This window comes from Corythoichthys intestinalis, chromosome 13, assembly GCF_030265065.1.
Source record: "Corythoichthys intestinalis isolate RoL2023-P3 chromosome 13, ASM3026506v1, whole genome shotgun sequence".
NCBI lineage: Eukaryota > Metazoa > Chordata > Actinopteri > Syngnathiformes > Syngnathidae > Corythoichthys > Corythoichthys intestinalis.
Genome location: NC_080407.1, coordinates 2,415,140 through 2,431,959, shown reverse-complemented (window position 1 = coordinate 2,431,959; position 16,820 = coordinate 2,415,140). Strand labels below are relative to the sequence as shown.

General features: G+C 39.7%; 1 protein-coding gene across 1 annotated transcript in view; it reads left to right on the top strand.

Moving 5' to 3' along the window:
* Positions 1–8,345, top strand: part of tmem178bb (transmembrane protein 178Bb) — a 142,552-nt gene extending 134,207 nt beyond the window's left edge. The window contains exons 4-5 of the mRNA XM_057853597.1: positions 362–499; positions 7,068–8,345. Of these exons, the coding sequence (XP_057709580.1) occupies positions 362–499; positions 7,068–7,318 (389 nt within the window). The 3' untranslated portion in view covers positions 7,319–8,345. The remainder of the gene's footprint in view (positions 1–361; positions 500–7,067) is intronic.
* The last annotated feature ends 8,475 nt before the right edge of the window (positions 8,346–16,820 follow it).

The following is a 16,820-nucleotide window of genomic DNA, read 5'->3' as shown; positions in this document are numbered from 1 at the left end:
CCATTCCAACAAAAAATTACAGAAAAATATGGCACATTTTATAGATGGTTTGAATTGCGATTAATTATGATTAATTAATTTTTAAGCAGTGATTAACTCGATTAAAAATTTTAATTGTTTGACAGCCCTAGTTAAAATGTTGCCATCTCGCAAAGGTTTAAGCCGATTTACATTTTTCCAAACTCTGAGCTCCTAATCCTTAAGATTTATGGTAACTTCAGCTTCAAAGTTGGCCAAAAGCATATTTCTCTTCTTGATTTGTTCAATGGTCTGGTCATTTCACTAATGCGTTTACAGCGAGTCAACTTACCGTCAAGTGACTTTGAGAGCTGACCACATTTCTCCTCCGGTCTGTCTTCAGATTTGCGGCGTATGACGGCAGGGTTCATGGGCATGGCGGTGGCCATCATCTTGTTCGGCTGGATCATCGGCGTGCTCGGTTGCTGCTGGGACCGAGGACTCATGCAGTATGTGGCTGGTCTACTTTTCCTGATGGGAGGTGAGACACAAAAATGTCACTGGTTGGCTTTATAATGAGACAAAAGAACAAAAATATTAAAATGATGCCATCCAAAAGCAAAACATATTAAATGATTGTTAAAAAAAAAAAATGAGGAGGAACCCACGGAATCTCCAAAAATGGATTCAGCAAGACATCGATTAGATTTGGGGACCTTCTGTGCTGTCCTTGGTTGTGTGAACTCCTGAAATTGCCTATAGAAGTCATGTGAAAAAAATTAACCCACCCCATTAAATATTCAGTTCTTTATTAAGAAGTGATCATATGTCAATATCTGATCTTGGTTTGTTTTTTTTATCTCTGGAAAAAAAAGTGATTTAATTGCAGGTAAACAACAAAAATGAACATTGTTTTACTCATTAAAATAAAAATACACTATCATCAAAAATGCATATTCTTACTGAGGAAAAAGTTAGGACACCCTACCACCTAGTAGCCAGTGTTACCTCCTTTGGCTGAAATAACTTCAGTGAAGATGCTTTTTGTCGCCATCTATCAGTCTTTGACATCAGTCTGAAAAAAGTTTTCCCCACTCCTCAACGCAGAGTACTTTCAACAGTGACTGACTGTTGAAGTGAGAGAGAACACCATGGTGAGATCAAACGAGTTGTCCGAGGCCTTCAGAAAGAAGATTGTAGACGGTTATAAGTCTGGTAAGGGATTTGAAATGAGCTCAAAAGAATATAAAATCCGCCATTCCACTGCCCAGAAAATAGTCTACAAGTGGAGGACATTCAAAACAACTGCCAACATGCCCAGGTATGGCCGTCCAAGCAAGTTCAACCCGAGAGCAGACAGCAAGATGCTAAAAGACATCTCCAAAATCCCTAAAATGTCATCATGGGACCTACAGCAGGCTCTTGCTACTGTTGATCTGAAAGTGCAATCAAACACAGACTTCACAAGTTTAAGCTTCACGGGAGGTGTGCAAGGAGGAAGCTTTTGCGCTCCAAGAAGAAGATGAAGGCCAGACTGAAGTTTGCCAGAGTGAATGTAGACAAAGACCAAGACTTCTGGAATACTGTTCTTTGGACAGATTAATTTAAAATTGAACTATTCGGACACAAGAACAGAGGACATGTTTGGTGTAAACCCAATTCCAGGAAAAGAACCTCATACCAACTGTGAAACATGGAGGTCGAAGTGTCATGGTTTGGGGATGCTTTGCTACAGCAGGACCTGGCCAGCTCACCACCATAAAATCCACCATGAATTCTATCGTGTATCAGAGAGTTCTTCAGGAACATGTGACATCATCGATTTAAAAAATTATAGCTGAAGCGAAACTGGACCCTGCAACATCACAATGACGCCAAAAATACCGGTAAATCCACCAAGGACTGACTGAAAAGAAATGGAGAGTCCTGGAATGGCTGAGTCAAAGCAACAACCTTAATCACATTGAGATGCTGTGGGGTGACTTGAAATCAGCTGTACATACAAGAAACCCCTCAAACATCTCACAGCTGAAAGTATTCTTTGTTGAGGAGTAGCGTTGGGCATCGTTCCAAATTGAACGATTCCGGTTCCCATTCCGATTCCACGTTTCAATTCCGGTTCCGAGCGATTCTCGAGTCAGACTCTTTTAAGAGGCTGGGTCAAAAAAAAAATTGCATGCTTTATATTAAAGTCTTAACTTCTTGATGATTTTTTTAAATTATATGAACTTCTAACAGGGATAATTATAACTTGTATCTAAATATCAGTGTTAGGAACGGCAAGCCATTAATGTGGATCCAAAACACAGACCAGGAGATCAGTAGAGCAAATTTTTGTATTTAATGAGTACAACAAAGGGAGCACGCTAGGAAACGCGAGTAGAAGAAAGTACAACTGAGAGAGCACGCAAGATGGCGCGAATATAACTGAGTACAAAATTATAACTACAAAATCCAAAAGAGCACAAAAGTAAATGAGATCAAACCAGAACACGACCGAAGAATGTCGGGAAGCACCAAGGATGACGATGAGCACACAGCGGTAAGCAAGGCAGGTAACAAGCATATGCAATAGTCCGACACTGGTGTATGGTGACAGGAGTCCTTAAATAATAAGTGCTCCTGATGCGTAGCAGGTGTGTTGTGCAGCCCCGCCCATCCAGCTGATTCATGTGCTGGAATGAAAGGAAAATAACTGAGAAGGCACACAAACATGACAATCAGTCTTTGAACTCGAGCAATTTTTTTTCCGCTCGGCGGTCTGGGCATCGAAACGTGGAATCGAAATTTTAAAATTCAAACGATTCCAGAAGCATCGGCGTGTTGGAACCGGTTCCCATCGATGCTTGATGCCCAACCCTATTGAGGAATGGGGTAAACTTTCTTCAGACCGATGTTAAAGACTGGTAGATGGCTACAAAAAGCGTCTTACTGAAGGTATTTCAGCCAAAGGGGGTCACACTAGCTATTAGGTGTCCTGACTTTTTCCTCAGTTAGAATATGCATTTTTGTTTATATATTTGGTTTAATCAGTAAAACAATGTTAATTTTTGTTTTTTACCTATTCCTATGTGAACATTTCCTAATAACACTGAATATTTAATGGAGTGTCCTAATTTTTTCACATGACTGTATATATTCTTGGAAGTGGAATGTTTTGAACAGCATCCAGCTTCAAATTGCCAGTGTGGATCTACCTCGCCAAACGCCTTAAATCGAGCAGACAATAAGTTTAGGATGTGCTTTGATGCTAAAGGATCCACCTAAAAGATTGCATGTTTGTTCTTATCACTTCGTTGATCGTTAGTGGACAAATTTCAAACTATCTGTGCAGCCTGTGTTAACATGGCGTGTAGACCACTTGAGTGGCCAAAATGAGGCGAAATTACAAATCATGTTACAGTTACCAAATGCAGAAGGGCTGGCACGGATTTTGTTGTTATAAAGAAATACTGTAAGGTAATTTTCATCTAGTTAGGTTATAGTTATGGTACTGTATTATGAGCTCATCGCACATGTACACAGGATATATATAATGGCAGAGTCATCTATTTTTACAGTAGTTATACTGTACACTATTACATTTTGTTTTGTTTTAGTAGCACGTGCTAAGTTGGATCAGGTGGTTGTCAGTTTAAATCCCACAAGAAACATGAAAATTAAAGTGGAAATCCACTAAGTGATGAATTAAGTGTGAATGTTGTTGAGATGATAAAGTAAGAACCAGGGCCGGGCCAGCCTATACGCAGACTATGCAGCTGCTTAGGGCCCCTGACCACTAGGGGGCCCCCAATCTGGCAATTGTTTAATTTATATTCTATTTTGTTTACTGCAGTTTGCTTTATTTGACTTTTGTGAGTTCTGATACTTGATTACAAGCTTAAAAAAAAATAAAAGTTCTTCCTTAACTTCTTTCTTTTCTCTTTTAGAAAAAGGTTTGGTGCTATCTACTGTAAGTACTGACAATCATTTGGGGTGCGAAGTTTGAAGTATGCAGTGCAACAAAATCTGATTAACATACAAAATAAGGACGTATGGGTTGGATTGCATGTATGGGTTTCACAGTACACTGTGACAAAATGATGGGCCAAAAATATGGGCCCCTTTGCATTTTTTTGCTTAGGGCCCCCAAATGGCCTGGGCCGGCCCTGGTAAGAACAAAAATGGTATAAAATTTCCTCCTTTTCCCCCCGTGTGGGCATTCCAATTCACCTCATCTTCCATCCAAGAGGATTCAAATGAGCGCGTTTCCACATTCAACTGAAAGAAATGCCCCACACATTTGTTGGGGCAAAACAAAGTAGAGCTGCTGTAATAAAAGCAAAACAAAAGAAGTACGCTCCCCCCTGATGGCGGTGACAAAATTATGGGGGGAAAAACTAATTAATATGAAGCACAACTCTTTCCCTAAGGTTTAATTAAAAGGGACATCTTTTTTTTTTCAACGTTTGCCACTGCAATACAACCAAGAGGCATAACATGAGTCTTCATACTGTTTGAGTTTATTATTTGTCCAATATCGATCCACTTTCAACTACTTAAAGCGAAAAGAATGACCAAATGAGGGATCATCATGTATGCATTCAACTGTTTTCATCGGCAATTTTAATTGTGATTTAGGTCAGTGAATAAGAACACACGTAAAAGTGCTGGAGCTCAGCTAGGATTAATGCGATGCCCGCAAGTTGTATATTGAACAGGCAATTAGAAGGCACGAGACAGAGGCTAGGCCAGACCGCAGAGGCAGAATCCCAAAGAGGCCGCCCGTGAGGTAATGTGGCGTTCCAAATGAGGCCGAATTTAGAACCAGCTGCCTCGGATAAAAGTCCAACATGCGCGGTCTCGGTAATGAGGCTGTGCGTTGTCCTTAAAGGGAGTGCATTTGAAGATATACGACCGTAATTTTCACACTATAAGGCGCACCTGTCTATAAGCCGCCACCCACTAAATTTGGCACGAAAATGGCATTTGCTCATACAGTCCCTGACAAAAGTCTTGTAGCTTATTCATTTTGTCTGCAGGGTGGAAGGCAACATAAATAGTCTGAAATATCAACAAATCTTAGCTGCCTCTTACATTCCTAACTATAAAAAGGGACAAGTTCTGCTGCTCCATCGCATACTTCAATCTCTACCTCAAAGTTCCTCAAGGCAAAGAAGATCAAGATCCTCCAGGACTGGCCAGCCCAGTCACCAGGCATGAATATCATTGAGCATGTCTGGGGTAGGATGAAAGAGGAAGCATGGAAGACGAAACCGAAGAATGTTGATGAACTCTGGAGGCGTGCAAAACTGCTTTCTTTTAATGTTCCTGATGACTTTATTAATAAATTGTATGAATCCGCATGGATGCAGTCCGTCAAGCCCATGGAAGTTATACAAAATATTAAATTTGGATCTCACAGCACATTTTTGGTTCAATTTTCACACTACTTTCTGGAGGCGACAGAACTTTTGTCTTGCCAAAATTTGACCTTTATGTCTTCATTAAATGATAAATATTTTTTTCAGTGAAACAAATATATTTTTGTACATTCAACATCATTTGGGAGGGGCTCAGCTTTCATATGAGCCATTTCTGAAACCAATTGAATAAAAGTCAGGTTATTAGCAATTGTTTCTACATAATGGATAAGCGACAAGACTTTTGTCAGCGACTGTAGATAAGCCGCTCTGGACTACTGTATAAGCCACAGCTGTCCTAACTTTATAATGGGATATACTGTATACACCAAAAGATATTAACCTGTAACACTTTATTTGACAGCGGCATCATGTGACTGTCATAAAGCTTTGAACTAACTGGCTGCAAAGCTTAGGGGAGACAATCAATCAATCAATCTCTGCTGCCACCTGCTGTCAATTTTGTTGTTGTCTATCATGCCTCTTAGCATGCATTACAGCTTTACAGATGTAAATAACTATCAAAATTCATATTCTGTGCTCATTATGTCTTCAGTTACTGTTCCAGTTGTTTCATTAATTGCTAGTTATGGTATTTGATAACACTTTATTTGATAGTGGCGTCATAAGATTGTCATTAGACAATCATAATTATGACATGACACTCTCATGAGCCTTAATGAATGCTTATAACAGATGTCATTTAGTGTTATCCGGAAAATGATCTCATTTCTGAATGCATGTAAAAGATCCAAGCTGGACATAAATCGAGTTAGTAACATTCAAAATTGCCCATGATAGTGTCATGTCATAATTACGACGGTGTTATGACAGTCTTATGACGCCGCTGTCAAATAAAGTGTTACCTATTAACCCAAATAAATCAACACATAAGCCACACTGGACTATAAGCAATAATAATAAAGAAAATAAATAAGGGGAAAAAAAGTAGCGGCTTATAATCTGAAAATGACGGTACTAGCATTTGGACCTACTGTATTGGCCCCGATATAAGACTGTGTTTTTTGCATTGAAATAAGACTGAAAACGTAGGGGTCGTCTTATATTCACGGTCTAGACGTCATACCCATTCACGACGCTAGATGGCGCCAGATATCATTGAAGCGATGTTCTGTCATGACAAAGCTCAGCTACTCTCAAGTTTGCATCATTTTATTGCAGTTTTTCCTTATTCAGATTTGTTTAAAGACTACAGTTACAGTTATACTTCATGTTGATGGTTAATGCAGTTATTGCAATTTTGTTGTTTTATCACAATAGATTGGTTTATTTACATTTCAAAATCCAGAAGCCATTCATTTACAAATGTGATTGCACTGTAGTTTATATATTTAAATGTTCAGATATTAAGATTTGAATGAGGCAAAATAGCATGCTTTTTCTCTCAAATATATTGTTATAATCATTTGTTTCAGATGTAATAATTTTCTGTATAAAAATTAATTTGGTGTTCAAAAAGTCTTTTTTCAAACTTGAGTCTCGAAAAAGAGGGGGTCGTTTGTGGTTTTTAAGTACTTGTCCAATGAAAGGTCATGTGGTACTCTTGAAACCGTCAATACAGGATGAAGGGTTAATTGTGTCAAAAAGCTTTTAGGTTGGCAGCTAATGCAGATTTTGGCACAATACGACTTGGCATTGCTGGTGGCAGGCTTGGCTCTTAACATCCCACCTCATCTGTTGTTACAGGCACCTTCTGCATCATCTCCCTGTGCACCTGCGTCGCCGGCATCAACTTTGAGCTCTCGCGCTACCCGCGCTACCTGTACGGCCTGCCCGACGACATCGGTCACGGTTACGGCTGGTCCATGTTCTGCGCCTGGGGAGGTCTGGGCTTGACCCTCATCGCCGGTTTCTTTTGCACGCTGGCGCCCTCCGTGCAGCCCATACCGAGGTCCACCTGCCCCAAGTCCCGGCAGGAGAACGGCACCGTGTGCTAAAGCGGCCCTAAAACCTCCCCCGACGCATTCAAAAGAACCACTTTTCCATCCATCGACCGATCAACGCTCTCTCCTGGTCACTGTTTGTTTGTTTTTTTTCTGTGTTTGAAAAAAAAAAAATGGATGTTTTAAGATCTGCTATATTGAAAAAAATACGAGAGAAAAAAAAAGCCAGAAATATTATCAGAAAATATCGAGTTGTGCGTGTTTCATTGTTGTGGAGCTGCTACTGAATTTGAAAAGGACACAATGTTGGCTAAAGAAGGAATTATTTTTGAACTGTGACTATGGAATCACTTCCAAAAGCAAACATTTCTCATGGATTTGGCCTCTTGGGATCTTTAAGGAATGGACCTGCTGGAATAAACTACCGGTATTCAACTACTGAAGTCACTTTGGGATATATGGACCCACGCCGATGTATTATACTGTACAGAATATTCCAGAGACAGCCAGGAAGTCATTCCATCCTCTTTAGACGCATCTATGACGATACCATAGCTACCATTTTATACATCGTTTTCCATTTAAACGAAGCCATTCACATTGTGAACGAACTGAGCAAATGTGCGTTACGAGTTTTGTTCCCATTCTAGTCATTAGAAGTAAATGTATGTATGTTTGAAGCGTGTTTGTGTGTGCGGTGGGGAATTTTTCGACAAGTCGTCGCGGAGGGGGGGGAAATTGTAAATCGTAATGGCAAAATGGAGCCCTGCATTTTGCCGGAAGTATTGATAATGGAGAGATGCAGTATCCTGTTTCATCCAACTGACTCATCCCATCGGGAAAATCGGATTTCACAACTTGGCGAGGCTCACTGAGGCTCAGGAAAGCGTAACTAGAAAAGCACAAAGTCAGAAAGGAAACACTTGGCTTGGATTTCAGTCATCTTGAAGATCACCACAAGCCTCCTTAGTAATGCCAATACTAACACTACCGATTCATTACTTTGTGAGATTTACAGTGGGGCAAATAAGTATTTAGTCAACCACGAATTGTGCAAGTACTCCCACTTGAAAATATTACAGAGGCCTGTAATTGTCAACATGGGCAAACCTCAACCATGAGAGACAGAATGTGGAGAAAAAAAACAGAAAATCACATTGTTTGATTTTTAAAATAATTTATTTGTAAATCATGGTGGAAAATATGTATTTGGTCAATACCAAAAGTTCATCTCAATACTTTGTTGGCAATAACAGAGGCCAAACGTTTTCTGTAACTCTTCACAAGCTTTTCACACACTGTTGCTGGTATTTTGGCCCATTCCTCCATGCAGATCTCTTTTAGAGCAGTGCTGTTTTGGGGCTGTCGTTGGGCAACACGGACTTTCAACTCCCTCGTCACCCCGTGACGTCAAAACGATAACAAGAACTGTGAGCAAAAATCCCCGAACCACACGGGGGGACCTAGTGAATGACCTACAGAGAGCTGGGACCACAGTAACAAAGGCTGCGACGCCAGGGACTCAAATCCTGCACTCCCAAACGTGTCCCCCTGCTGAAGAAAGTACACGTCCATGCCCGTCTGCGGTTCGCTAGAGAGCATTTGGATTATCCAGAAGAGGACTGGGAGAATGTGTTATAGACAGATGAAACCAAAATAGAAATTTTTGGTAGAAACATAGGTTCTCGTGTTTGGAAGAGAAAGAATACTGAATTGCATCCGGAGAACACCATACCCACTGTGAAGCATGGTGGTGGAAACATCATGCTTTGGGGCTGTTTTTCTGCAAAGGGACCAGGACGACTGATCTGTGTAAATGAAAGAATGAATGGGGCCATGTATCGAGAGATTTTGAGTGAAAATCTCCTTCCATCAGCCAGGGCATTGAAGATGAGATGTGGCTGGATCTTCCAGCATGACAAGGATCCCAAACACACAGCCAGGGCAACAAAGGAGTGGCTTCGTAAGAAGCATTTTAAGGTCGTGGAGTGGCTTAGCCAGTCTCCAGATCTCAACCCCATAGAAAATCTGCGGAGGGAGTTGAAAGTCTGTGTTGCCCAACGACAGCCCCAAAACATCACTGCTCTAGAGGAGATCTGCATGGAAGAATGGGCCAAAATACCAGCAACAGTGTGTGAAAAGCTTGTAAAGAGTTACAGAAAACGTTTGGCCTCTGTTATTGCCAACAAAGGGTACATTACAAAGTATTGAGATGAACTTTTGGTCTTGACCAAATACTTATTTTCCACCATGATTTGCAAATAAATTATTTAAAAATCAAACAATGTGATTTTGTAGGGTTTTTTTCCCACATTCTGCTTCTCATGGTTGAGGTTTACCCATGTTGACAATTACAGGCCTCTCTAATATTTTCAAGTGGGAGAACTTGCACAATTAGTAGTTGACTAAATACCTATTTGCCCCACTGTATATATAGAAGGTTTAATTTAGTACACCTTAAAAGACAAAAACAAACAGTAAAATGGATAGGAACTGACTTTTTAAGACATACGACCACTATATGAATCATTGCATTTGTGAGCAAAACAGCATTTAAGCAAATGCAGTCTTTGCCTGGAAGTACGCAACACTCCTCATCAGCAATTTTCACCTAAACACTCAGCAACATCAATTAAGACCTTAACTTAGACTGTTAATCATCATCAACAGCTTCATCTTTGTTGATAACTTGGGCACTTGATGGAGAATTACTGTACGGCAATAAATGGCAACTACAAGGGCGTAAATTTGCATCGGGACGGTAGGGACATAACACTAGCAACTTTTCAGGATGCTCAAATTATCCCCACCAACTTTTAAGCAACCTTATTTGCGTTATATAATGACTTCAGTTATAGGTCCTTTAGATTGTCTTCCTATATGTTGTAATGATAGATCCTACCATTATTAAGTGAATTACAGTACTTTCATTATGGGTTCTGAATGTGCCAGTCCATTTTTTTCCCTCAAACGCATGTTTGATTGGCTGATGAGTTGAACCCATTCACAGCCCGACAGAAATATAAAACGCCCCCTTCAAAGACGCGGAATATTAGTTTTTTTTCCCGCCAGCAGCAGCCGCTGTAAGTATTGTAAAAAGAAGTCAATGTTGTGGAGGTGGGGAACACGCCACTAATTTTGCTACTGCTACAGTGCTTCAAGTCGAGTTTACTCACTGAGATTTCTCGAAATAAGAAAAACAACCAGCTGAAAATAATCTTTAACAGATTTATTTTAAGCAAAGAGTTTGTATATTTAATCTTACAAGAAAAACTTGTTCGTCAGAAATGTTCTTAATTCAAACATATTGTTCAAAAGATTATTTGAAAGAATTTTTTTCTTGATTTAGGTGAAAAATGACCAACTTTTAGATGTATGGGCTCAATACGAACAAATAGTAATATTTACTTTAAGTGGAAGAATCTGACGCATTAATCTGTTAATTAGCGTTTAACACTCAAAAAAAAGATGGAGAAAGTTATTTGACTATATTTAACAAAAATGATCAGATTAAGACGTTATAAATTTGCAGTGTGAAAGTTAGTATAGGTCAATACAGATTTATTTTGCATTCATATTGGTGAGAAATGTAGTCCTGACCCCCCATTTACCAAATATGTTTGGTCTTATTAATGTCCCATCAAAAGTGTACATGCAGGTTATGCTGTTATATCGTCCCTACCAATATTAAGACCAAACCTACACCCTTGGGCAACTAAAATCACATGTTAAAAAAAAATGACATGTTTATGATTTATAATTAAGGACAAGGTTATTTCGGACACAGCAATCTATCTATTCATCACTACCGTCCTGTTGAAATAGCATGGCCATACATTTCCTTGTTTTTGCTATTGATGAAATTTAATCACAGTGATTAAAACAGCTCTGAGTTATGATAGAATTTCTAATATGGAATTTTTTCCTCCCTACTTTCTTTCAGGCCATGTTCTCTCGGATGTGCGCTTGAGGCAATTGAGCATGAAATTACTTTAACCCTACCGGACATCAAGGGCTCTGCTGCTTTGAAATTTTCATTGACAATGAAAGGGATGCAAGGATGTGCAGATAGACAGTTTGAAAAAAAATAAAATAAAATGCAGCAAAAAGGTACAAGAGTAACAGGGGGAAAAAAGCACAAAGTCAAGGCCTTATAATGCAGGGAAAATGCCAGATGACACTAATAGTGACAGTGCAAACATCCATTTACAATAAAATATACAGTAGTATGAATGCATCTGATATCAACATAAAACAGGTCAGATACTAACCTTACCAAAGATAGATTTTTTTGCACAACAACAACAAAGTTGACAATTGGGAGAGCTTTAACAAACATGTGCATTGTTCCTTGGTTTTGTTGAGTCATATCAGAGAAGCACAGTCATAACAGAAAGTCACGCAATGGACAGCCCTCAAAAAGTACCTGAAAGCCTCGTGATATCATCATAATTATTTTTTAAATAATGACAGCGATACTGCAACTCCCATTCCAAACAAAATCAAACATGATCTACCAATCTTTAACATGAGTAACGTATCTGTTGAGTGAACATCAAGAAGATTTGAAGAAAAAAAAAAAAGAGGAAATGTTCAACTGTGGAATGTAACATCACAACAGAATAAATCTATTGGTGTGTTTATTAACACTGTTGTTTGTCATCTATGTTCGTGAATCAAAGACTGTGACAAAGCTATAGTGTATACGAACGAGTATATGTTTACCTACAGTGGTATGAAAAAGTATCTGAACCTTTTGGAATTTTTCACATTTCTGCATAAAATCACTATCAAATGTTATCTGATCTTTGTCAAAATCACAGAGATGAAAAAAACAGTGTCTGATTTAACTAAGACCACCCAAACATTTATAGGTCTTTATCAGGACTGTCAAAATTATCGCGTTAACGGGCGGTAATTAATTTTTTTGATTAGTCACGTTAAAATATTTGACGCAATTAACGCACATGCCCCGCTCAAACAGATTCAAATGACAGCACAGTGCAATGCCAACTTGTCGCCCTCTGCTGGCACTTGGGTGCGACTGATTTTATGGGCATGGGCTTAAGCACCCATGAGCATTGTGTAATTATTGACATCAACAATGGTGGGCTACTAGTTTATTTTTTTGATTGAAATTTTTACAAATTTTATTAAAACAAAAACATTAAGAGGGGTTTTAATATAACATTTCTATAACTTGTACTAACATTTATCTTTTAAGAACTACAAATCTTTCTATCCATGGATTGCTTCAACAGAATGTTAATGCCATCTTGTTGATTTGTGATAATAAACATATACAGTACTTATGCACAGTATGTTGAATGTATATATCCGTCTTATCTTTCCATTCCAACAATAATTTACAGAAAAATATGGCATATTTTAGAGATAGTTTGGTTTGCGATTAATTACGATTAATTTTTAAGCTGTGATTAACTCCATTGAAAAATTAATCGTTTGACTGCCCTAGTTTTCATATTTTAATGAAGATAGTATGCAAACAATGACAGAGGGGGGAAGAATAAGTAAGTGAACCATCACATTTAAAATATTTTGTGCCCACCCCCTTTGGCAGCAATAACTTCAACCTGACGCTTTCTGTAGCTGCAGATCAGTGTGGCCCATCGATGACAAATCTTGGCCCATTCTTCTCAACCAAACTACTGTAATTCAGTCAGATTCCCGGGATGTCTGGCATGAATCAATGTGTTTAGGTCATGCCACAGCATCTCAATGGGGTTTTGGTCTGGACTCTCACTTGGTCATACCAGAACGTGTATTTTGTTCTTCTGAAACTAGTCTGAAGTTGATTTACTTCTGTGTTTTGGATCATTGTCTTGTTGCAGAATCCATCCTCTTTTTAGCTTTAACTGTCTGACAGACAGCCTCAGGTTTTCCTGCAAAACATCCTGCTAAACTTTTGAATTCATTCTTCCATGAATGATATCAAGTTGTCCAGGCCATTAGGCAGCAAAGCAGCCCCAAATAATCATCATCCCTCCACCATTAGGAGGTGTTGATGTTGGTGAGCTGTTCCATTTTTCCTCCACACATGACGTTGTGCGTTACTCCCAAACAATTCAACTTTGGTTCATCAGTCCACAAAATATTTTGCCAAAACGTCTGTGGAGTGTCCAAGTGCCTTTTTGCGAACATTAAACAAGCAACAATGTTTTTTTTTTTTAGACAGCAGTGGCTTCCTCCGTGGAGTCCTCACATGAACACCATTCTTGGCCATTGTTTTACATACAGTGGATGTGTGCACAGAGATATTGGACTGTACCAGTGTTTTCTGTAAGTCTTTAGGAGACACTCTAGGGTTCTTTTTTACCTCTGAGTATTCTGCGCTGAACTCTTGGCACTTCATTGGTGCACGGCCACTCCTTGGGAGAGAAGCCACAGTGCCAAACTCTCTCCATTTGTAGACAACTTCTCTGACTGTAGATTGATGAACAACTACACTTTTAGAGATGGTTTTGTATCATTTCCCAGATTATACAAATCGACAATCCTTGACCGCAGGTCTTCAGACAGCTCTTTCGACCGAGTCATGATGCACATCAGACAGTGCTTCTCATCAAGACATTTCTTACCAGGTGTGTGTTTTATAGTGGGCAAGGCAGCTTTAAACAACTCTTCAGTGATTGGGCACATGCCTGACTTAAAATGTTTGGTAAAAAAATTGGTTTCAATTGCTCTTTAAGTCTCCTTAGGCAGAGGGTTCACTTATGTATTTTTCATCTTTCTGTCACTGTTTGCATACTGTCCTCATTAAAATATGAAAAACCTATAAATGTTTGGGTGGTTGTACTTAAAGCAGACACTGTATTTTTATCTGTGTGATTTTGACAAAGATCAGAAAAGATTTGATGGAGATTTTATGTAGAAATGTGAGAAATTCCAAAAGGTTCAGATACTTTTTCATACCACAGTGGAAAATACTTACCTAAATAATACGTATCTGCTTGCTCTATATAAAACGGAAAAAGCTAATGAATTGACACATCCTGATTTGATCCGAAGTCATTAGGCATCTTAGCATGCCAGGCACAGTGCGAGAGCTTAATTCTCTCTCCTGACAGTGACTGCTGCCTCCGCTGTAAGATCCGGACAAGTTAATTGGCCCACGCCGATAGCATTCGGGGACCGTCCTTTCAAAAGTGTAACAGGAGAGGAAACAATCAAAAGTCTCCCACAGTCTTGTTCATAAGCAGCTCCCACATGAGGAAATGATGTCACAAGCCTGATATGGAATGTTAATTTTTGCGGTTGATATTCAAGCATTCTGAATATGAAAACCTCTTTGGACTGGGAGAACTTAAGACAGCAAGTCAAGCTGCCGGTAACGGTACACCCACAGGTCTCAGCACATCTCCAAGGAATCCAACCAACGCTGTACCCCCCCACATCCTTCCTACCACCTACCACTTATGAGAATACTTTACTGAAAAAGGGTCACGTAACACTGGCTATTGCAAACGAGGTGCAAGTCCATCTTGAGAAAGCGACTAAAATTAACTTGTGTTCTTCCTCAGACGTATTTCTGCTATTATGCAAGTCGCCCTCATGTATCTTCAGCCAACAAATAAAACAAATTGATCAATTAAAATGCATGGTTAGGCCCAGACGTTTCAAGACAATATGTCCAAAAACACTTACCGTAAGTACATCATGAAAATAATTATTAAATAGACAAAACAGTCAGAAAAAAAGAAAACAATACCTTATCTCAAATAGTGGGGGGCGCAGAGCGATGACGGGGGTGGCGCATGTGACCTCGGGGAACATACTTTTTTGCCATACTATAAAAAAATGTAATTACACATCCACTCGGTGGGTGGCAGTGGCGCTCCCATTTTCAGAGTGTGTAGTATTTTTAACCAAACAAGAGCACACAGCAAAGAGCACTGGAGATATGAAGAGTTAAGATGAGGAAATATGACAAAGTGTATGTGGCTTTAAAGAGCATACGACAGGAGAAAAAAAGTCTTAAATAGCATTATTATGTGAATTAGAATCATATTTTGAGACGATTCGACTATATACAACAATTTAGCAAAGCGCAGATGACGAGAAATTAGTCTTTTAATCTGCCGGTTAGCCACGCCTACCATTATAAGGCTCTAGCATCCCCAACAGGTGGATGACATCAGCGGGAGAATGGGCTCATCTGTTTTATTATTCAGCCCATTGAGGGCGAATTATGCAGAACGAGGAAAACGCGACGAAGAGAGCCGCAAAATGTCGTTGTTTCAGTCTCTCTACTCCAATATTTTTACAGGATATTCTTTTTATCCAAGTATTTTCCCCAATCGCTAAATAAATGGCATGGTCATGACAAATAACAGTCTTGTGCTAAATGGAATATGAAATAATAAAAATGCACCTATTCAGGACGACATGGCAAAATTACTCCATAATGATCAAAACTGTCGACTTCACCTTTACTGTCGCACCTCCTGAACAATATTTTATGACACCTAAATCGGGCTTATGTCATTTTCCTTCCCCGGCTTGGGGGACTAAACAAGCCAAGAGGCGTGACAGCTAGCCGACATGCTAACCCGAACCGAGTGATGTTTCAAAGTCTTTGAAGCGAAAAATCACACATAACTAGCCCGGATGTTTTGACATGACGACTGGGTTGTCGATTGTCTTCGCCAGAGAGCAATTTACAGATCGTTCCCCGGAGGAGGGCGGCTGCAGTTGTTGTGCAGCTAACATGCAGCTAATGTGCATGAGGAGAGCTTTTTACATGCCTGTCAATGATCAAACGTAAGTAGTCCTTAATTTAAAGAAAGTTTGTAGTGTTTACTTTGTAATCGCTGTATTCGCGGCTATTTTTAACTCAAAGTTGTAATTTCTGATCGGTCGGAAAATTTGACAGAACACCTAGCACGTGAGCACAATAAGCTGAATATATTGCTCTCCCGGCGGGTGGGTGTGCGACAAGCCGCCGGTGTTGTGCCGAAAAATAGCCGCCCCGCATGCATGTCAGCCACAAAATGCAAGCCACCAACATATTACAATGATCCCAGTATTTGACATAATACAAAACACAATGTTTACTCACTTCCTCGTAAGTCCAATGGTCCCACAGTAGTAGGGCTTGTTTTGGCCAATATCCACGGTAATGGGAAAAACTCCAAAAAGGCGCACACGCCTCTCCCTCATACAGTAAGATTTTTCTGCAGCCATTTGGCTGGCGTGATGCGAAAAATAAACGTATTAATCCGCAAAATCAACTGAATCCTTAGTCCTCATACACAACAGTACTGCTGTATAGTGAAGAGGACTCCTTCTCTTGTACACGTCACAGCGCCGTCCTCCTCAATGCAAGACCGAAGCCGGAAGTAACTAATTTTCATGGCGCGGGATTCAAAAACAAGGAGTGAACAGAAACTTTATATACACACAGAGACAAGGGGTAACGAGACAACGAGGAACAGATGGGTGAGACAGGAGGATGCAGATTTGGGGATACACAAGGAGCAGGCATAACAGGTGAAATCAATGGGCAATCACAGGGAGACTCTAGGAGGGAACCAAC